Source organism: Ambystoma mexicanum, chromosome 1p (assembly GCF_040938575.1).
Source record: "Ambystoma mexicanum isolate Mex_15411 chromosome 1p, UKY_AmexF1_1, whole genome shotgun sequence".
Classification (NCBI taxonomy): domain Eukaryota; kingdom Metazoa; phylum Chordata; class Amphibia; order Caudata; family Ambystomatidae; genus Ambystoma; species Ambystoma mexicanum.
In genome coordinates, this window is record NC_090921.1 from 393,258,370 (window position 1) to 393,279,357 (window position 20,988).

General features: G+C 44.8%; 1 protein-coding gene across 2 annotated transcripts in view; it reads left to right on the forward strand.

Annotated features, from left to right (window-relative positions):
• LOC138570977 (SURP and G-patch domain-containing protein 2-like) overlaps positions 1–20,988 on the forward strand; it is a 95,627-nt gene that overhangs the window by 9,292 nt on the left and 65,347 nt on the right. For both annotated transcript variants that reach the window (XR_011303885.1, XM_069649160.1), the window contains exon 5: positions 6,395–6,849. Coding sequence is in view for 1 of the 2 variants with exons in the window: in XM_069649160.1 (XP_069505261.1) it covers positions 6,395–6,849 (455 nt within the window). In the remaining variant the exon portion in view is untranslated. The remainder of the gene's footprint in view (positions 1–6,394; positions 6,850–20,988) is intronic.

Here is a 20,988-nt window from a genome sequence, read left to right on the forward strand (position 1 = left end):
TTTGGAGTGGTTTGGTCCCCTAGGAGGGCGCAGCAGGGCCCTCACTGGAACCACCCCCCCCCCGAGGGAGATGCCACAGGATATGGTGAGGGCGGCGTGGGACACCCAATTTTGTTGGGGGAGGCAGATCCTCCGCTTTGTTTGGGGAAGAGGCACTGGCTGGAGGAGTGGGCCTGGGCGCCCCTGGAGTTGAAGTGCAGGCCTTATGTTTAAATGTGCACATTCTGGCGTGGATCAGCGAGGAGAGGGAGAACTACGGTCCCTCCGCTCCTTTAGCCGGGGGGGGAGTGGGCCGGGGTGCCCCTGGAGGTGGGCCTGCAAGCTATGTGCAGGATGGCGCTTTCCAGCGTGGATCGGCGTGCAGCAGAGTTCGGGGGACCCGGGTTCTCTGCTTATTGCTCCTGCCGGGGAGAGGTCTGGAATCTCCTCCGGCGGGGGCTTGGACGAGGAGTGCTTCGGACCCACCCCTTCCCCTAACCCCCCCCCCCGTCCCCCAGAGTGAGTGCTTGTACCCTTTGCTGTAAGGCTTACGCAGTCCTGTGCGAACACCTGGCCTCAGCAGCCCACTTCTCGAAAGAGGCCATAGCCTGGATCCAATCATTCCTGGACAACCGAACTATGAGGGTCTTCTCCACCCTAGCCTCAGCAGACCCCATTAAAATAACCTGTGGGGTGCCCCAAGGCTCCTGCGTCTCTCCCACCCTCTACAACATCTTTACCAAGCCCCTATTTGACAAGTTGGACAGACTGGGTGTCTCATATACCAATTATGCAGATGACACCCAGATCCTCATACCCCTCTCAGGCAACTACGCTTCAGATACGGCCTTGGTAAACAAAATATATCTCATCATTCAGGCATGGATGGCCACACACGGTCTGTCTAAATGATGAGAAAACCGAAATCCTGCTCCTCGGATCCAATACCAATCTCAAAAAACTCAGCTCCAACTATAAGGCCTTCAACATTGATGGCAATACCATCACAGTGGCCAAAACAGTGAAAACACTAGGCTTTCACCTTGATGCAACCATGTCACTAAAAAAACAAGTCAACTCACTAGCATCCTCCACCGCCTACACATGCAAGCTAATTGGGGCATGTAGAGCCTTCCTCACCCAAACTAGCTGCATCATCATAGCCAACGCCCTAATACTATCCAGACTGGACTATTGCAACGCCATGTACCTAGGAGCCAACAAATGCATAACCAACAAACTACAGACACTACAAAACAACGCTCTCAGAACAGCCCTCAACCTACCCTCTAAGGAACACATCTCCAACAAAAGAAGAGAACACAAATGGCTTAAAATCCATGACCGCATCTCCCTCAAAACGGCATCACTCACCCACAAATGCTTAAACAACGCAGCCCCCCCCTATCTCGCATCCAGAATAAAGAAAAAAACGTCCACCCGCCCCACCAGATCGATCAATTCCTACTGCCTGCAGGTACCCAATTTCAGACAAAAGAAAACCGGCGGCAGCAGCTTCCCTGTCCTGGCAGCCCAACACTGGAACGCCCTCCCACTCCACATTAGGACAGACCAATCCTACTATAGCTTCAGGCGAAACACCCTCACTTGGCTGCGGGCCAATGATCCTCACGACTAACCCTGCCATCTAATCTGATCATGCCAATGCTATAACCTGACTACCACGCACAGCCTTAAATTTGTAAATATGTAAATGCAACCGAACTGCTCCTACGCACAGTATTAATATGTAAATTTGTAAACCTTCGCTCAATTATATGTATATATGCACATCCCACACAATGTAACTGTAAATGCAATGCACTTTTTCTCATGCCTATCTTATTCTGTAACCAAGTTTTTAAGTAATCCTATCTTCCTGACCTCTGTTGCGCCCTGTTACCTCTGGGTTTTGCGCGCTATACTAAATAAATAAACAAACAAACAAATAAGGTGGGTATATGTTGCAGCTTCTTCCCCTCACTGTTTTCCTGCAGATTACTTCAGGGTGTTGGCTGAATATCGTATTCCTCATGTGCTTGAACGGGTCTGACATCCGGTGGGTCGCGGTGATACTGGGGGTGCTTGTTTTGCTCTGGAGGATTCAGGATGTTATGGGTGATCTAGGGGTTCAGGGTGCACTGTGGGTGGATGGCTGTTGCGGGTGCATGGTGCTGTGTGGGGGTCTTGTCCTCCCCAGAGTAAGTCAGGCGGGGGTGGGACCAGCGGTGTGGAGAGGCAGTGCTTGCCCCGTCTGCTTACCGTTACCTCCCTTAGCCTCCCGCCACTCACCGGGCCTCACTACGGGGTAGATTTTTATTGATTTATTTTTTCTTCGTTCCAGTGCTTAAGGGCAGCTGTGATGTCGATCCTCTAAGGAAGTCCCCCTGCACTGCAGCCTTTCGGGACCGCGGAACACTGCTTCCTTCCGTCCCGTTGGATGTGGCATCCCTCTTTTGTTTAGGTGATCTTGCCCCAGAGCTCGTATGCTGGGATCTGTCCGTCCTCCCTGCTTTCTTGTGGCAGAGGCTTGGCGGCTTGCGTGGGAGTTTGTCTCTCCCCCAATGAGCTGTCTTTTTCGGCGGTCCGCCCAGTTTCAAGATGCTGTGTGGGAGCTTATGAGATTGCTCAAGGGTCCGTCTGAGTCTGCGGGCTAGTGACGGCACTTCTGTTTTGGCCCGCCAGCGCTTCACGTTATCTTTCCGGCTAGGATCCTTACCGCCGGGTGGAGTCTGGGAGCGGGCGTCTGGTTTTATGGCTATTTGGGGGGGGGGTGCTGGAGGTTTCGCGCAGATGACGTCAGAGTCTTGGCTGGGGTTGTTTTTAGTACTTCTGCAGTACTGGTAGTCCAGTAGATCAGGGGCCCGTCCGCTAGAACGCTGTTGGGCATCTAGGTCTTGTTTTAGTGCTGTGACTCCTGTGTAGAGCTCTGGGGGGGGTGGCCGTCATCCACCCCACCCCCCACAATCTTCATGCTGCGTTTGAAACGCTCATTCAGGCAATTCACAATGATGGCTGCGTTTGTTGGCCCCGATTTTCTGTCCTTTCCTCACTCCTTGTGCTAATTCCCTTATTAAAGTGGGAAGATTGGGGGCCTGGGGGAGGGATTCTAATTACCCTTGTACTTTCTCTTGGTACTTTGCAGGTCTTCAGAAGGTCATTTGGGGGGGAGAGAAGAGCAACGCTTCCCGCTGTTACTTGTGGACCTCGGTGCCCAGGTGTTGCAGGTTCGACTGAATGTCTGCTCTGACACAGCTGCAACATGTTTCTGTTGTAACAATGTAGATCACTGGTGTCGACTGGATGCAGGAAATCATTTTCTGCCGATAACCAGTGCATGACGACGGGAGGGGACAGTTATCATGATCCGCTTCATGTCTCTGGTCCCACGGGTACTGGAGCACTGCCTTTTCAGAGGTGACCCTCTGATAAGCTGTGGACCCCACCCCCCCAACATCCTGCCAAGTTCCAGTCCCAACTGCAGAATAGTAACGTCTTGCGCACGATACCACAGGACACCATGCAGTGCAATGCAATGGAGGTTTCCTCCACTCCCAGGGTCGAATCTCCACCGAAGGGCTTTTGAAGATATCTTGGCAGGCACGGCTGTTGCAGGACAGCAGCAGAAGTTGGTCACTAGTACTTCACTCGGGTCCACAGCCTCTTCACTCGTCTTCAGCACTGCATGATCCACAGCCTCTTCACTCGTCTTCAGCACTGCATGATGCTTGGCTCATTGCAGGATTTCACCAGTATTTGAGACATGGCTGTAGGGCTCTTCCTATTCATCAGTGAGTGTTCAGACTCTTCCCTCAAATGCAAGATCTGCCCCACTCATGGGCACCAGCAGTGGGGACCACTGAGGGTCTAATGCAAGCATTATCACTCGCGGGCAGCAGTATGCGGATTGGGACCAGATGGTCCCAGTCCACTTCCTCAGAATACATGGCTGCAAAAACGACTTTTCTGGCAATGCATGACCTTAAAAATGATTTTCCTTACCGGGCAGGAAGGCCACAGAACTAGTTGGCCAAAATAACAATCATACAACCTTATGGCATGGCTATGTTGGGACACGCGTAAATCGGGTGAAGCCACGTCCTAATTGATCAGCGGAAGCAGAGCAGGCGAACTCTGAGCCCTTTTCCCAACGTTCCCAGGTAAGCAGGTTGAACCGCACCTCAGGGACGTCAGTCAGGAGCACAGATGTCAATGGACAGCGCCATATAATTGACTCTGCGCCAAGCAATATGCCCACGGGAGGGTCTCGCAAGCCGCACATAGTTGTTGCTGTGTTCCAGCTGTACGTGAAGGTTACGAGCACAGAAGGTTGTGTTACCAAGAAGGCAAGCCTACTACGCGTGGATATTATTCATTATAGTTACCACGGACTATGGAAGAACACTCACCACGTCGAATGCTAGTAAAAGAAATTGTACATGTCAGATGGGTTTTCTCTCCTGAAGAAGTTCTAAAAGCATTATAATTGTAGAACGAAACATGTCGGGTATTACTGTTGGCCAGTGTTTAAGGCAACTTTGAGTAGGTTATTAAATTAACAAAGAACCTTGAGCTATATGGATTTGCCTAACTAGGAAACTTAGGGTTGTTAAGAGCGTACCTGAGACTACGGAGGGCACTCTGTATGGTTGTAACTAGTATATTTATTCCAGTGACTGGTGATTGAAGTATGGGTATGGTTGCGAATGAATGATTGGTGTGTAAGATAGCACTTTGAATGTTTTATGGATTTGTTAATTGCAGGCCAATAGTACCCTGCTTGTATGTTTTATTGAAAGCAATTTAATACCTTTAACATTTATGATCTTAATAAAGGAAAAAACATTTTTGAATACATAAGTGACTGGTGTCACTATATTGGTTTGTCTGTGTTTTATCCCAGTTCTTAGTTTGTCCTCTAAGGATTAGTATTGGGGCCACGAATTTCCCATGTTAAGGGGGATTAAACTCGCGGTGGGTAAACAGTTCCCCTCAATCTTTTGATGGCAAAAGTATGTTGGGACACGAGCCACAGTTTGTACCCACACATAGTAGGGCTAACGGAAAGTATTGCGTTAGCAGTCGGAATGCAACTGCTGCCACCAGCCTGTCTTTAGGCACATCCAAGTAAATGTAGATTGAGGTCCCAAGACTGACAGCCATGTCAATTTCCCCATACAATGAGCAAAATTAAAATTGCAATGGAGTGAAGTTGAAGGCTTGGCTTCTCTGTGAAGGCAGGCATTTGGTGATCTGTAGACGTGGAGGGAAAGTTGCTTAAAACAGACCTTTACTAACTGAAGCAGTCGCAATAATCCTTAGTCCTGGGCATCCTTTGGGTCACTCTAGATGTGCCAGACTACTGGAAAGAGTCTAGTGCAAAAGCGCTCCTCTATGGTACTGAGCCTGCAAACACCATCACACACCAATCAAGGTAGCTTAACACCAGCATACCTGACCCAAAACATGGTGGTACTTTGCAATGCCCCAGCCTACTAGAGTGGATGCAGTCGGGAGCACTAGTTTAATTGTGAAGAAACTCTATACCCTGCTCTTTGGGAATACCTAGGTCAAGGGGCAAAGCTTTTGCAAGCTACTATCCAACCATAACGCCACTTGTCGCCTCAATTCTATACATGCACACAGCATTTCTTACTCGTCAAATAACTAGTGCACATTTTGCACCCTGCCGACTGTCATCGACCTGCTATTCTTGCGTATTCACTACTCAAGTAGTAAGGAATATCTAAACTACTTTCCACCTTCTGCTAACCTCATTACCTGTGCATTCATCAGTTGTTTCCTTGTTATGTAAACTAGCTTACACAGAGTAATCTTGGCAGGGCTAAAAAGTGTACTGGGGACCAATGGAATCAAGTTGCGCCTGTTGAGCGATCTGGCACACGGTCAGGAGCAAGCAAAGGTACAGGTTGTGATTGCAGCTCATGAATCAGGGTCTGTTATGGTTGCATGCTTTATATACTTTTGGCCATTGCCAAGATTTTCCAATGACTTTCCCACTTACCTTGTTTAGAAGTCGAGTTATTGTTACGTCTATGAATGTGTACGCATCTAGCTTACTTTCTGTGGTGAAACGGCAATGCGCAGGTGTGTAAGGGGCAGAGACCATCTTAAAGCAACGTATAATGGTCAGAACATGGTATAGATGTAGAAAGTCCTAAACAATTGAGACTTAACAATTTATAATGGTTATACCTTAAGGGAGGGGCGAGCACACTTGACTTGCTGTTCTATGTAAAACTTGCATTATATTGTTTTTGCTTACTCACTGGATCTTCAAATTGAGAACATGGATTACCTGTGAGGGAGTACACAATTGCTGTTAAATGCACTATATATCTCCCTTTTGTCGGTTTCAATTCTTGTTTTAACAATTAACTCATATATTTGTTAGGTTTTTATTCGACGAAGAAAGTGAAGAGTTCAAGTATTACCAACAGAAACTGGCAGAAATTCAAAAACTAAAGCGCGAGGCTGCTGAAGCCAAGTTAAAGGCTGAAAAGCAAAAGTTAAAGGCTGCTCAACTTGCTGCAGCAGAAAAGGCAGCTGCTGAACTTCGAGCAGCTGAGAAAGCTGCAACTGAAAAAAAAGCCGCCGAAAAAGCAGCTGCAAAGGAAGCAGCAGAAAAAGCTGCTGCTGAGAAAAAGGCAGCCCAGAAAACAGAAAAGACTGCTTCCGAGAAAGCAGAAAAGACTGCCAAAGAGCCGGCGTCAAAAAAAACCATTGTCAAGACAGTGACACCTGCAAAGCAAAAAAAACAGAAGAAAGCTGCCTCCAAGGCTTTGACTGGCATCCTGAAGAAAACTAAGGCGGCTGCAGCATCATCGGACTCATCCGATCCCACAGAAAGTAAGTGCTTAAGACCCGCTACATTCGTTGTGGGTATGGTATGCCCCTCTCCCCCAGTCTTGTGCTTCTAGTAATTGACTGAATGTCCAGTGGTAGTTTCTGCATGAAAGACGCGTAGCTATATTTTCAACCAGGCCCGGCTCCACCAGGGGGGCCAGGCCCCCCCCAGAGCCAGCCTCTGGCCCCCCCCCCCAGAAAGGAGCCCATGTCAGTGGTGCGTTATACACTACTGGTGAACGAGGAAGTGGAGGTGGATGTCACTGTAAACATTCAGGCGCAACCTCTGAGACATTCTGAGAGGCTGAATTGCAGGAGGCCAGGCCAGGATTTGTTTTCTTACCCTAGACAATGATTTGTCACAAAGCCATAAAAGTACAAATGACCAGGGAGATGGCGGGACATTCACACCTCTAAGTGAGGTAGCACACTTATTCAAACAGGCTGCCTACAAATATTTTCTGAAACCTAAAATCACAATTTTGGTTTCCGTAATTTAAAGTATGTTTGTTTTTTGGGGGAATAAAGTGGTTTTTTACATCATGCGTAATAAAATGGTTAACTATATCAAACAATAAATGACAGGTAAAATTGCTAACAGATTTCTGCAGAAGGTGCGTCAACTGACGGGGGCACTTACAAATTACATTCATAGTATATATTCTGCTGCATTAACTACTTGAGTTTAAGTGAAAAGATAAGGTTGGTAGTAACACAAATTTAATTTTGGAGGGGAGAGTGTAGTAAAATCAAAAAGTGATAGATGTAATGCTTTGAATTAAACATTACCACTACCGTTGCTTTGCACAACATTCCATGCCATAATTCTGTAGTATGTCTGTGCGATTAGAGAAGGGAAAAAAGCCATCAGCAAATTACTTTTGGTGCTGCCACCAAAAGGCGCAGTTGAATCTCGATTGCTAGGCCGTGTTCCATTTGCACTGGAACACAAACAACCACATTAATTTTTTGTCCCTGTGGTCTAGCAGTTTTGGAAGGGCTTCTGACATTAGTGACAGGGACAAGACTGATATGCAAACAATGGTATAGAAGGCTAGCCAGAGCAATGATGGTGGTTATAATTGATTCAGAGACTTTTTACCTAATAGGTACAACCAGAACGCATGCTGTGGACCACAGATAGGATGGCAATAAACTGAGGAGAAACGCACATCTTATGGGTGTCTGGTCATTTACCCACCTAATTCCTAGCCATGGCTATGTTAATGCCTCACCACCAAAATCTAACCTTTCCAGAACCCTTTGAGCCAGCTCTATCACAAAGTAACAGTGTTGTTGTATAGGGCCTGCCAGTGTTATATCTAGGCATTCTTTTGAGTGTTTAATTACTTAATTGCCTCTGCAAATGAGCTCCTGCTGTAGTAAAATTCTCTTAATGTGTCTTCAGCAAGTTGATTTTATAAGCAATATATTTGTCAATGCTTCTGACTTGCATTGAAGTCCTGTCTTAAACAAGCAATCACAAAGCCAGCAGTTTTGGCATGCGTATAGGTAGTAGCAGACATTTTCCATGCCATCATATGCCCAATTACTGACACAATTTTCCAGATTTTCACATTTTAGGGCCAGCTGGTAACCTTATGGCAGTGCCTGGCAAATGCCAATCCATGCCTAATCAAAAGCCCAAGCTGTTGGCTAGGCCAATGCATGTTGCCTTGAGTTTGTCTCTTTGTCTCCCTAAGTGAATGTGCATATGCCCAGATGTTGGTGTCTTGCTTGCTATGCCTATGGAAGCCAGCTGCACCTCACTGAGCTGTTCCAACAAGGCCCTACCTGAAACTAAGACTAGGCTGGCAAGTATTGACCAGTTTAAGAACTTCTAATGCATACTTACCAGTGGTGCTATGACCTAAATAGAATGTATCTTTGTTTGGAAGCGTAGTCTACTCTGCCAGAACGTTTCATGATTCAAACTGATAAGTACTGTCTTGATAACCTCATTCTGTTTAACTTTACAGAGTTTGCATGCAAACAGAATATGTCATGTGTGTTGTGGGATTTGTTTGGAAAGTATGATGTAAATCTTGAGTGCTGGGTGTTTAGGCACTGCCGGAAATGAAACATGAACACTAGTAAAATAACAATTTCCTAAAATGTTACGGACAAAGAATAAAAGGTGTACATAAAAAGCAGTATTTAAATATATTCTAAAGTGCAATCGGAGATGGATTTCCCTCCCATCAGATGCAAACAGCAGTGCTGAACAGGCCCTACCAGTGAGATCTTATCTTTTTAACGTGTCTCAGAGGCAGATTATTTACAACAGGAAGTTATTAGAGATGAGAAAAGGAAAAAGGCAGTGACCATTGCTGTGGCACTTTAAAAAATATATATATATATGGTTGGTTTTAAGAAGCTATTTAAGTGTGATTGTTGGGTAATTAGTAATTAAGGGGACACCGAGCAAGCTTTGTGAAACAACCTTGTCATGCATTTCATTTGAATTTGTGGATGGAAATGAGTGGGATGGCATTGAATCATAGCAAGACCGTGCTTATGATCATCGGATCCAGACCTAGAATTGGAAAACTTGCACCACAGTACGAATCTTTCTGTATTGCGAATCACAACACCCCGACAAGGGACAACATAAAAATCCAAGGGGTGACATTTGATCAGGCCTTGAATATGTCCGATCATGTTATTAGCCTAGTGTCAACCTCGGCCTATTATATCAGGCTCCTTGCGCATATTTGTCCATTTTTATCCCAACGGGGTTGCGAAACGATCGCTCAAGCAATTAAATTGATTACTGTGGCTCCCTTCTCATAGGAGTGGGTAAAACAGAACTCTAAACTTCAAGTGGTGCAGAACAGCATGATCAGAGCCATCATGGGGTTATGCAAATTTGCACATGTATCGGAGATAAGAAGAAAGCTCCACTGGCTACCTATTGCAGAAAGGATTGAATTTAGGTTGCTTACCATCACGTATAAGTCCCTCAATGGATCCTTTCCTGCCTATATATCAAACCGACTGAAGTACAAACAGGTGGCGCGCACTCTGCGCTCTAATGATGGCAAAAATGAGCAAATTCCAAAAACCTCATTGGAACTCGTTAAAAGGGGCACCTTCTGGGCAGCTGCCCTGGCGAGATGGAACGCTCTACCTTCAAGCCTTAGAAACTGCCCGACACTCGAGCTATTCAAGAACAAACTTAAAACACTCTTGTTTAAATAAAGGGTCCTCAGACTCCTACAATCTGACTTCTTGCTAACTACTGTCTTCGGCGCCCGTGTGCCTCCGGGACACTTTGGCTGTGCCTAACAAATAATTTAAAGTAAAGTCTGTATGAAATTTGTAAGTTCTCATTAATTGCTATGCTGGAGCTTGTAGGCTTCCATTCAGGATGGGGAAAATAAAGCTACAGTCATAGGGGATAATATTCCAGGTCAAGCGTAGTGGGAGAAGTGGCGCTAAATGCATTTAGTTCCACTTTTTATGAGCTGCAGGTTTTTGTGTGATTTGACAGGCGAAGTTGGAGAGCAAATCGGACTAAACCAGGTCCCCCTGCTAAATCGGATAGGTGTTCCACCAGCATGCATTTTTACATTGGCAGAAAACCAATGGATTCCTATGGGATCTGCCTGACTTTTACACCTGGTAAAAGCGGGCAGAGTCCAAAGGAATACATGGTGGATAGCTCCCACAATTAATTGTGGAAGTAATTTACACTTTTCCAGACATATTGGTAAAGAAAGGAGCAAATGCAATTTTGCCTTTACTCTTTCATTTTCCAGTACTTGGTGAAAACAATTAACATTAATGAATGGCCCCTTCAGGAGAATTTTGCTCAGTGCAACAGGATTCAAAACAAAATGCCACCCCCCTTAATCTTTTCATCAATGTTGCTACAATGATAAATACATTGTCAGGTTGGTTTATCATGCGACTTGTGCATTTTTAAAGTAATCTGCATAACATTTAGTATTTTAGGTATTCAAAGCCAAACTTCAACACATAATTGTACCAACTTGAGCTCGGAAGATGTGTGGACAAGTATCTAAATTTCAGGCTAGGCTCAAATTATGGCTTTACGACTTGACGAAAGTGTGTGATCTTTGGCATATTTTTTAATTTCACTATGCCTTGCCTGTTAAAATTAGGTTCCCCTAGAAGTGATTCAGTTTGCATTATAAACTATTCCAAAAAGCCTCACTCATGGTTTAATAGATGGGCAGCACAGGCATTAGGATGCACACACATTTAACTTTGGAAATATCTGGGCCACATGTATTGAACCGAATTGTCATTCAATAGCAAATCAAACACATCAAACAAAGAGTCATCATGGACAATTGCATATTATAACCAGTATGTTAACAGTATGTACCAGAAAATGATGTATAGGGGCACTCCCCACCAGGAATGATACCAGGAGGCTGCAAACCTCTCAAACAGCACCGTCTGCCTCCTGATGCAGCCCTTGCACTCAACAATTAAAATGTGCTGCAAAAATCCAACACAAAATAACATTTTGTGGTTAAAATGTAATTTTGGACATGAACCATTGATGGGAGACATTAAGAATGGGACTACTGTAGGGGTTCAGTTGGAAAGGAGGGGGGAGGAGGTTGTGGAATGGGTGGGTGAAGGGAGAATTGTATATACATGTTTATTATTGGAGGATATGTTGTTGTGCTCGAAATATTCTTAAGATCAACAAGGCTACCTGTATTGATTGGACATGTTATGTTCTGTCCTTTAAATGAAAAGTTTGGAAAAAAAAATGTAATTTTATAGGAAACAAAATCTCATATTCCTTGCTTCGGTATTCTAGGTGCAGGGGGTATGTCTTTCCCAACAAGATGGAGGGAGCACCAGCATCTCCTCCAGGGCCTCTTGGGAGTAGCCACAGTGCTCAGCAAGGTATTGTTAGGCGGATACCATCTGAGATGGTACAAAGACTGGGGGCCTCACTGCTCAGCCCTCTCAGAGGAGCAAGAGGAGGCATCACCCTCAATTCTCCCAAGCCAGGCCAGGCAAGGCATGCTGGGTGCTGGTGGGAGTGGAGATAAACGGGAATGGTGGGCAGGGGCAGCTGAAGGAAGGTGACTGGACGGTGAAAAGTGAAGGAGGGTAAGATATAACAGAAAGGGGAGAGCAGATGGGAAGAGATGATGGGTAGATTGATGTTGCAACACCATTTTCCTTGCTTCTCTTTTGCCATGTACTGTTTTTTATAGAGGGGTGCAAATGTATTTTTGCAGACCTGGGAAGAAATGTTTTGCTGGTCACGGATCTGGGAAATCTGAATCAACGCCAGCACTTTCTTTATGGTACTCCTAGACCCACACCCAATGGAATGTGGGCCCCCCTGATTACAACCCTGGCCCCCCCAGATGAAAATTCCTGGAGCCGGGCCTGTTTTCAACTAAGCGGACCAGGGGTGCCAGAAACATTTCATTTCCAGTTATGTCTCATGGTTTGCATGTATACCGGGAGCGTTGTGCGCTGGTGACACGGCACTTAAATTGTAAATGTTCGTCGTAATACCCGAGATAAGAGCTTCTCCCGTCACCCTTTTCCTCGGTCGAACAGTTAGCCGGGCTCTTTGATCGCACTCTTGGAAATGAGTCAGGGCTGCGGCAGCAGTTTTTATTTGGGATGAACCCGACCCGTTAATCGGGTGCTCGGGTGCGCACTCAGCTGATTACCCGTATGAAACAACGCTGCGTTACAAAGCCCTCGCTATGGTATTTGGCGGCTTATTTGAGCTGGCGATCCATTAGCTTTTTTAAATATAAGATCTATTTTTTCCATTTCGCGCATAAATTTGCAATGATCCCGACTTATTAGGCCGCTATCCGCGACCACGCACAGCCTATTTCCTGCCCGAAATAAAAGATACGTTCCAGCTTCCTCGCAGAGCATCGTTTTTGTAATTCATATTGACAATTACTCTGCGTTCTTCAAAGACTAGTTTGATTTTCCTCACAACTTGGCCCTTGACCAGTTGTATCTCGATTGTACATAGTCTCGTTCATCATTGGCATTTTTTCTGTTATTTGTCATGGCCTCTGTTTTCATCTGGTACTTTAATTATTTTACATTTGATAAAGGCAACAACAATTAAAGATTTTCATAACTTTCCTTCAATCTTATTATATTTTAACCTGCTACTTGAATTATATTCTGCTCACCACTTTAAGGATTCCTTATTTTTCAAAGGGTCTTTCAATTCATATTTGCCCTGCGTTATTTGTACTTATTTAAAGATGGTACTCTTCTGGGATCAAATTTGTGAAACAACTTAATTTTCTATCAATGTTTACAATATTCCTATTTCTGATTTATCATTTTATACATACTTAGGAAGAATTCTTCCTATTTCTAATCGGAAATGTACCGTCCCTTTCTTAAAACTGTTAATAGCCCTTCACTAAAGCTGCTAAATTTTATAGATTTATAAATAACCCATCCTCCACTTAAATTAATATTATAATCTTAGTACTAGAAATTCTGGCAAACCTTCAATCCACATCTCCTGCTGCTAACTAATCTCACCCAAATCTACCGAGCCTTTCTTGCTCCTCGTATTGCTAAAATGTTTGTTTGGAACGTCTAACAAATGCTGGTCTTGTAACGAGCCTAATGCTAACTTAACTCATTTAATCTATAGCTGCAGATTTGTTCATGCTTTTTGGTCCCAAATGCAATCAATTTTTGCCAAACAGAATTAACGCTTGCTGATCTTCCGTTTGGACCTATAGTTATCCGTACATGAATTTAATAGACTCCTTTTTCACTCTCTATTTGTTAACCATGCATTTCATAATATCACTTGCAATTGGAAAAATAGTACCATGTATCGTACAATCTTTGGAATTGTATTTGTTCCATCCATTGAATTGAACATGGTTAGGACTTAACTAATTGCTTACATAAATTCAATAAAAATGGAATAGACTTATTCAATTTGAATACACATGTTTATCATATTTAATTTCCCCCTTTCTCTCCTCGTTTCATATCTAATACATATGTCTGTCCCCCTGGATGATATCATCGCTACGACATATATTCATTTTTATCAAATTGAACGGAACTTTGGCTCCTTGTTTGTTTCAGTTTTTCATATTATACGTTTTTCCCAAAATGTAACTATTTTGGTAGTATTTCAGTTTATGCCAAATATTTAAATGGGGCAAAACATTTGTAAGAAAAATAGTCCAAAAACCAGCTGTCACTTGTGTGGTTCCTCAGATGGTTTGATGGGAGGGGTGCAGTGATGATGGCTTTGCTCTTATCCATCCAGAAGGGCAGTCTTATTTGCCCATGGTGATGGTTGCGCTCAGAGGGAGATGGCACAGGAGGCAGCGAGGCATGTGTAGTAGGATAGTCAGCAGCCATATATGTAACACCTGCAGGATGCTAAGGTTGTCGTCTATAATCTGGTTCCTGATTCTGTCTTGGCGACTTTAGTCTATTTTCATTGGTGCAGTTGCTCGGTATCGCCTCAAACATTTGTCCACAGGTTGTGTTTACTTTCCAATGTGATGTCATTCGGCCCATGGTGTCGCAGGGCGTCAGTGGAGGCCATGTAGTCTTGGGTGTGTCAAATGTGTGGCGGGTCGGAAGGGGGCGAGTTCCACCAAGTTGGAGCCAAGGTTGAGAATGCGGATCCTCCAATTCTGCTGGCTGAATTGGAGGTTGGAATCACTAGCGAGAGGCAGTGCTGATTCTCGGCTGACCTCATAATGAAGGGGCAGTGCTCATATGGCATGTTTACGTACATCCATGTAGTCCACTTACTTGAACCACCAAGGGTTTAAAACTAATTGGCTCAGGATACGCAGCTATGATTCAAAGGGAAGCTGAACAAGTGCTCATGCCATTAGCCAAAAACTAGTGCAGATAAATGGGTTATGCTAAATTTGAATAGTAATACCCTTTAAGTCAAATCTGAGGAAATGGGGGTTTCTCATTTTAGTACACAATTTCGGTAGGCCCACATGCATGTTGGCTAAAGAGCCATCCGCGATTAATGGACATTGCCCTTTGATTGTGGTATTGATTATATTCAAGCAATTCACTAGCCCTGGGCCCAGATGGGCCAGCTATTAATATGTTTAAAGGCTCACCCAGAAGAATTGGCAATTGTTTAACATGCTATTGGAGATATGAAGGGTGCCAAACTCGTAGAAAAAGTAGATAAGAGTGTAGGCCAATAGCATTGCTCGAGTTCCTGGACATTGTTTTTGCCCGGCTGGTTCTTACACAGCTGATGGAGTGGGTCAAAGAAGCTGGTATATCTGCTTTTTTTATCAGGACTTATTTAGGGATTGGGTATCGCCCACACTAGGGTGGATCAGGCAAATTACTCCCACAAAAAGGGGGGTGGGTTGGTAGAAAAACTTCCACAAACTGGAAAACGACTTGTCAAAGAACCATATGGCCCTGAATTCACCAACACAGCACCATGGATATATTTGGACCACTAGTGTACCTAGTAGCGCGGGAAGAAACTATCACTCCCTGATCAGAAGTAAACCGGTTTCTTTTAAGGTGAATTAATGGGTGCAAAAAATGATCTCATTTTTCCTGTTTTTTACACTCATAAATACTCCAGCTTGGAATTGGACTTTGATTGTTTTATTTTAGGGAGTAAAAATCATTCTCCCAAAAAGCTCGCACTGCCCAGTTATTGGGTTTATTTGCTTTTGATTTGGTGGACCGACCTAAATTATGGGGAAAACATGAAAATTGGGGTTGTCCTCCCTACTAGTTGGCAATAATAAAGTCCTGTACTCTGGTACATCAATGCTGGCTCAAGCGTGGAGGGTAGCTAGAGGCTTAAAACGGGGGTGTTTTTTTGGCCCCGGCTTATATAACTTTGGCGCACTACGATTTAAGGCTTAATCAATTTTCCCGAAACGTATATACCAACAGAGGACCCTGTGCTCATGGGCCTCCAGAGGCAGATTTCAGTGTCTGCTGATGGTGGTTCATGAGTACAGATACGAGTGTCTACAAATGCCAAATGGGTGGAAATCCCATATCACATTAAAGTAACATGAAAGCATGAACAGCTGCAGCCCAGGAATATAATTTACAAAATTGTGAGCCTTTGTTTTAACGGAGCTCCAACCGTAATGTATGGAGTGGAAGCTAAATTATTTTTGATCAGTGTTTGGAATATTGAGGGACAATTTGTGGAATCTGGGTTTGGGTTTGCCGTGGCGATTATCGTAGTTAAATGGAAATTGTTTAAATTTTGTCAGGGCAGTCCAACTCGCATCTTAATGGGAACATTAGAGGAATCCCAAACTGGGTTACTATCTGGATGGAAGGTGGATTGCCTAAACTGGTTGAATGCGGCAAGTATGCTTAACCTTAAATGTGCATGCCAGTAAAAGCAAAGCTGATGTGGAGGTAGCACTAGTACCTGACGATCGAGTATCATAATTATGATTCATACGAAGTACAGGGCATTGAATGAATTACTGAAATGTGTCGATTCCTGTATTTGCATAGGGAGGGTTATAATCCTTGACTGGATGGAATGCAGTTTGTAAAAATATGAAATTGAAACATTAAGACATTTACATCACATCTTCCACTGATTCATATGAAAATGTTTTTTTTAAACCAGCAGAAATTAAAGCATCTCTCCCTCTCCCAGGGCTGTAGCACTTCTCATGTCTCATCACTTAATTCCTAGTGGGGGCCATATGGTTCTCGGAAGTCATCATGCAGGAAGTCCATTGCCGACTCCCAGTCTGGTTTCCATGCATTGGGAGTATGTTGGCTATCCAGTCTTATTCTGTTAGAGGTAGGTGTAGTGGGGGGTGGGGGGGCATTGCTGTCCATTTCTGCACTGAGACCAACATGGGAGCCATAGTCTGTATTACATGGGTCTTTCGTTTGTATTTTGCCCAGGAATTGTATGGCCTCATACACAAAGTAGGATTTCTTTTGGAGCTGGGTCTATGTTCCCCAAATATCGCTTTCCAGAAATCCCACCCCCAGTTTCGGGCATACCCACCATATCGCCTGTTCCACTGCATTCCTTCCAGCACTATTGGGACCTCGTTGGATTGATTTGTCGCAGGTGCTGCGGGGTGAGGTGCGCCTGGTAATTAATTTGTGCCAGAATTCACCTGTTGTAATGGCTTGGTCTTTCCAGAGTTGTTCCCATTCCTTATATGGGATTGGTTCCCCCAGTGTGTATTTTGGGATCACGTTATGTTCTGCTTCAAGCCCCAATCTATATATGCTTGAGATGAGGTGCCGGTCACCTGGTGGTGTGGTTACAAATTTCTCAAACCGAGTGGGCATGTTGCCTCCTCGCGTATGGGTAGGGTTCATTAGCCAGTGTTGTAATTGGAGGTAGGGCATCCTGTCCCTCTCAGTCCTAGTTCTGTCTTACATTGGGTGAATGGTTTATTTATATCCTGAAACATGACTGTGATCTTAGTGCAGCCTGCTACTTTCCCGCATGTGAAGGCGCCTTTTTTCTAACCCAGGGATGATTTGATGATTACCAAACATTGGTGTGAATGGGGACGGGAAAGTGGTTCTTGGCTAGAGTGTCCCATGTGGCTTCTACCCATGGGCGGTCTGTTTTGAGTAGCCAGAGAACTTGGCATCTACACCTTTGAGTCTCCAGCCAGTACCTTACCACCTGTATCTGGATCACAGTAGTACATGCAGAGGTTTGGTAGGACTAGTCCACCATTGACTGGGAGAATCATCATTTTGAATACTATGCAGGGATGTGTTCCAGGTGTATGTGGTAATCAGTTTGTGTAGTGTGCGCATTTAAAAAAAAAAAAAAATGATTTCGGGACTTTGATCGTGGGGGTCTGGAAGATATAGAGGACTTTGGGAAACACCAATTTTTAGCATTTATCTGGGCAAGCCAGGAAACCAAGGGGACCCCATTGATGCAGGCAATGGAACGCCCTTCCACACCACCTCATAGCTGAAACTTCCCACCTAGTTTTCCATAAAGCTGTCCAATTGCTGCCTCCACAGCTGATTAGCTACTTTCACTATGCTATGTGAAGTGCCTTTTGTCAAATACCGAACTGTAATGCTCCTCATGTCACATGCTTTATGTAACTAAGTCTCCTTCCTGTAACGGCGCCACGATGCCCCCGGGCTGTTTGTGCGCTCGATATTTAGAAAATAAAGGCTGCTGTACCATGAAGCATCCCTTTAAGGAACTGGTGGTGAAAGGGCGGTTGGAAAAGTAATGTAAGGCTCCAGAGTCTACTCCAAAATGCCTTAGTTCACAACCAACGCCAGAGGCATCATCTTGGCTGCAGCTAGCTGAAAAGCCTGCACACAATATATAAGGCTGCCACTACCCCTGACCATGACTACCAAAAATTGGATGTCTTTGGTAGTGCTTCGGTTGGAGACGCCAGTCATCGCTCGATATGACCGTGAAATGTGACATTTAGCCTCTACTAGACCACCTGCCAGAACAAAGAAAGGAGGCTATGCTGTTGGTGCGAGAAGGAGACCGTCAAATCACAATAATATCGGTCGATCTGGCCGAAACCAGCTTTAAACGAATCGGCAATGGGGTAGTCCTCAAACACCAAGCTTGGCTTATCTGTACAGACTTGCGCCAAGAGGTGCAGTGCAAGCTGGTGTATGCTGTGCAAAGGAGAAAATATCTTGTGTGACAAAATAGATAAAGCCGTGAAGGCCACGAAAGTTATTCAGATATGGCTAAATCTCTTACAACTCTACAAAACAGTAGTGTCTTTCGAGGAGTCTCGGGTAACTCTAACTTATCAGGCTAAGGAAACAAGGGCTACAGTTAATTTGCATATTACCATCGACCCAGTGCAATAGTTAACCCGGGACAAAGGGAGCGTGGATGTTTCTCCTCCCATAGGGGTCGGCAGAGTAAGACACTGCAATGACTGCCGCAAGGACAGTCAAGTAGGAGGAAATTTGGTGTTCCACCTCAGCGAGTGGCAATCTGTAACTACAGACCGATGGGAGCTAGATGCAATCCAGTACGGCCACTTGTTGGGAGTTAGAGCGTCCAGTTCCTGAGACTTTCACGTCTTACGGCGCATCATACGTCACATGCTAAGGAAAATCCATCGAAGGTGCCTCTCAGCATGTAGAAAGGGTGTGTATTCTGGGGTCAAACGAGATGGCAATTGGTGCCTGATTTTGGATCATCGCATACTAGACCAGACCTCAGTCACACTTTGTGCCAATACACCCAAGGCACTGGAAATACTTTGGGTTCGTAGTAGGTGAAAGCTATTACCATTACCAATTTTGGGTTCTACCATTTGGCCTATAATTGGCACCCAGGCCATTCACCAAGTGCCTGGCGCCAGTAGCAGCCTTTCTTAAGAAGCAAGGCCACCGTTTTTACCTGTACTTCGAAGATTGGTTAATTTGGGGGTCGACGTACCAACAGGCCTCGTCTCAACAAAACGGAGATGCTGCTCCAAATTTGGGCTTTACCAAAAACTACACGAAATCCTGCAAATTCCCTCCAAGAGCTTGGTCTTCCTGGGAGCACAATTAGTTAAACATTACTTGCTCTAGTGGGCTCATTTACACCAAGCTAGTCTGTTCATACATGGCTCTTCTGGGAACCATGTCCTCTTGCATTCCTCTGATTCCCCACTGTCTCCATCACATCAGTGCAAAAATTCCTTGCAAAAAGTTGGATGGGGTGCTAATTTAAACCAGCACTAGGTCAGCCAGTTGAAACATTGCTGTATGTCAATGGTCTGGAGTTGCAACCAGTTACTGGGCTCTCTAAATACTTTCTAGGAAACAAGGTGGGATGCGTTCAGGTGTCTTTAAACCCCCCCGGAAGCACAAACCTCTATGGGCCATACAGCACAACCTTCAGATCCAGGCTTTCCACTTCCAGGGATGCAGAACAAGCAAGCAGATATCCTCAGCAGGGACTCCTCAGACGCACAAGTGGCAACTGCACAGCATCCAGATAGTCAGTGTCCCACCCTCTTTTGCCAACCCTGACAACAAGCAGTGCCAACAGTTTGCTGCATCTGGACTCCTGGGGGGACCCTTTCTCCTTCCATTGGAGCAGTGTGTTCACCTACACCTCTTATCCCCCACACCCTAAATAATGATTTGCAGGGCTCATTGTAGGATAATCCTGGTAGCCCTGTTTTGGCCTAGGCAGACCTGGTTCTCTGACCTGCTTCAGCTGGCAGTGGATGATCAGATTCATCTAGGATCCCAGGTCAGTCTTCTGTCCCAGAACAACGGGATGATCTTTCATCACAATTCGGGCTCCCTCAAATTGACGGCATGGCTCCTGACCACTCCGAATTCAGAAATCTGAATATCCCTCAGGATTGCCATCGCATCCTGCCAGCAGCAAGATCCCCAGCCACCAACATCTAATATGGACGAGTGGATTTGTGCATGGTGTGCACAACAACCTAATCTGCTGCTGCTAGCTATAACACTGCATCAGCTCCTTCCTTATCTATTGCTATTGGCTACAGAAGGTCTGACGGCCTCCGATCAAGGTGCCCTTGTCAGCGATATCCAGATTTACATGTAAAAGAACAATCTACATTGACAGGGTAATAAAAGATTTCTTGAAGGGCAGCTCTTGAACCTTTCCTCCCAAAAAAATATTCCACCTGGAGCCTCTACTTGGTTCTGGCAGACCTTATGAAGCATCATGAACCCATGTCAACAACCAACATCAAGTTTCTCACTTGGATGGTGGCTTTTTTGGTGGCAATTACGTCTTCTAGACTGTTTTCAGAGCTCCAACCATTGGTTATTGATCCTCCTTAACTTTGGTTCATGAGACAGGGTGGTTCAAGTTAGAAACGTTAAAATAGTTATTAAATAATTTGGAGCTCATACATGAATAAGAGTAAATATATAACGTACAACTATATAACAAAGTGCGTAGTGTGAAGAAAGTGCTAGTTTCAAGGAGACTGCTGGAAACTCACTGCCAAATCGCAAGCTGAGGGGAAGTCACAATCATCCCCAAATATACTTAGGTCAGTGCCAGGTGATTTCATTCGGGAGAAGGGAGTCTCTCGAGTGGGAAAGTCCTGGTCAACTAACAAGTATGCATGATTTAAAGATAAATTCATAAACCGATGAAATCCTACTATGACAAATGGCAGGAAAAAAGGT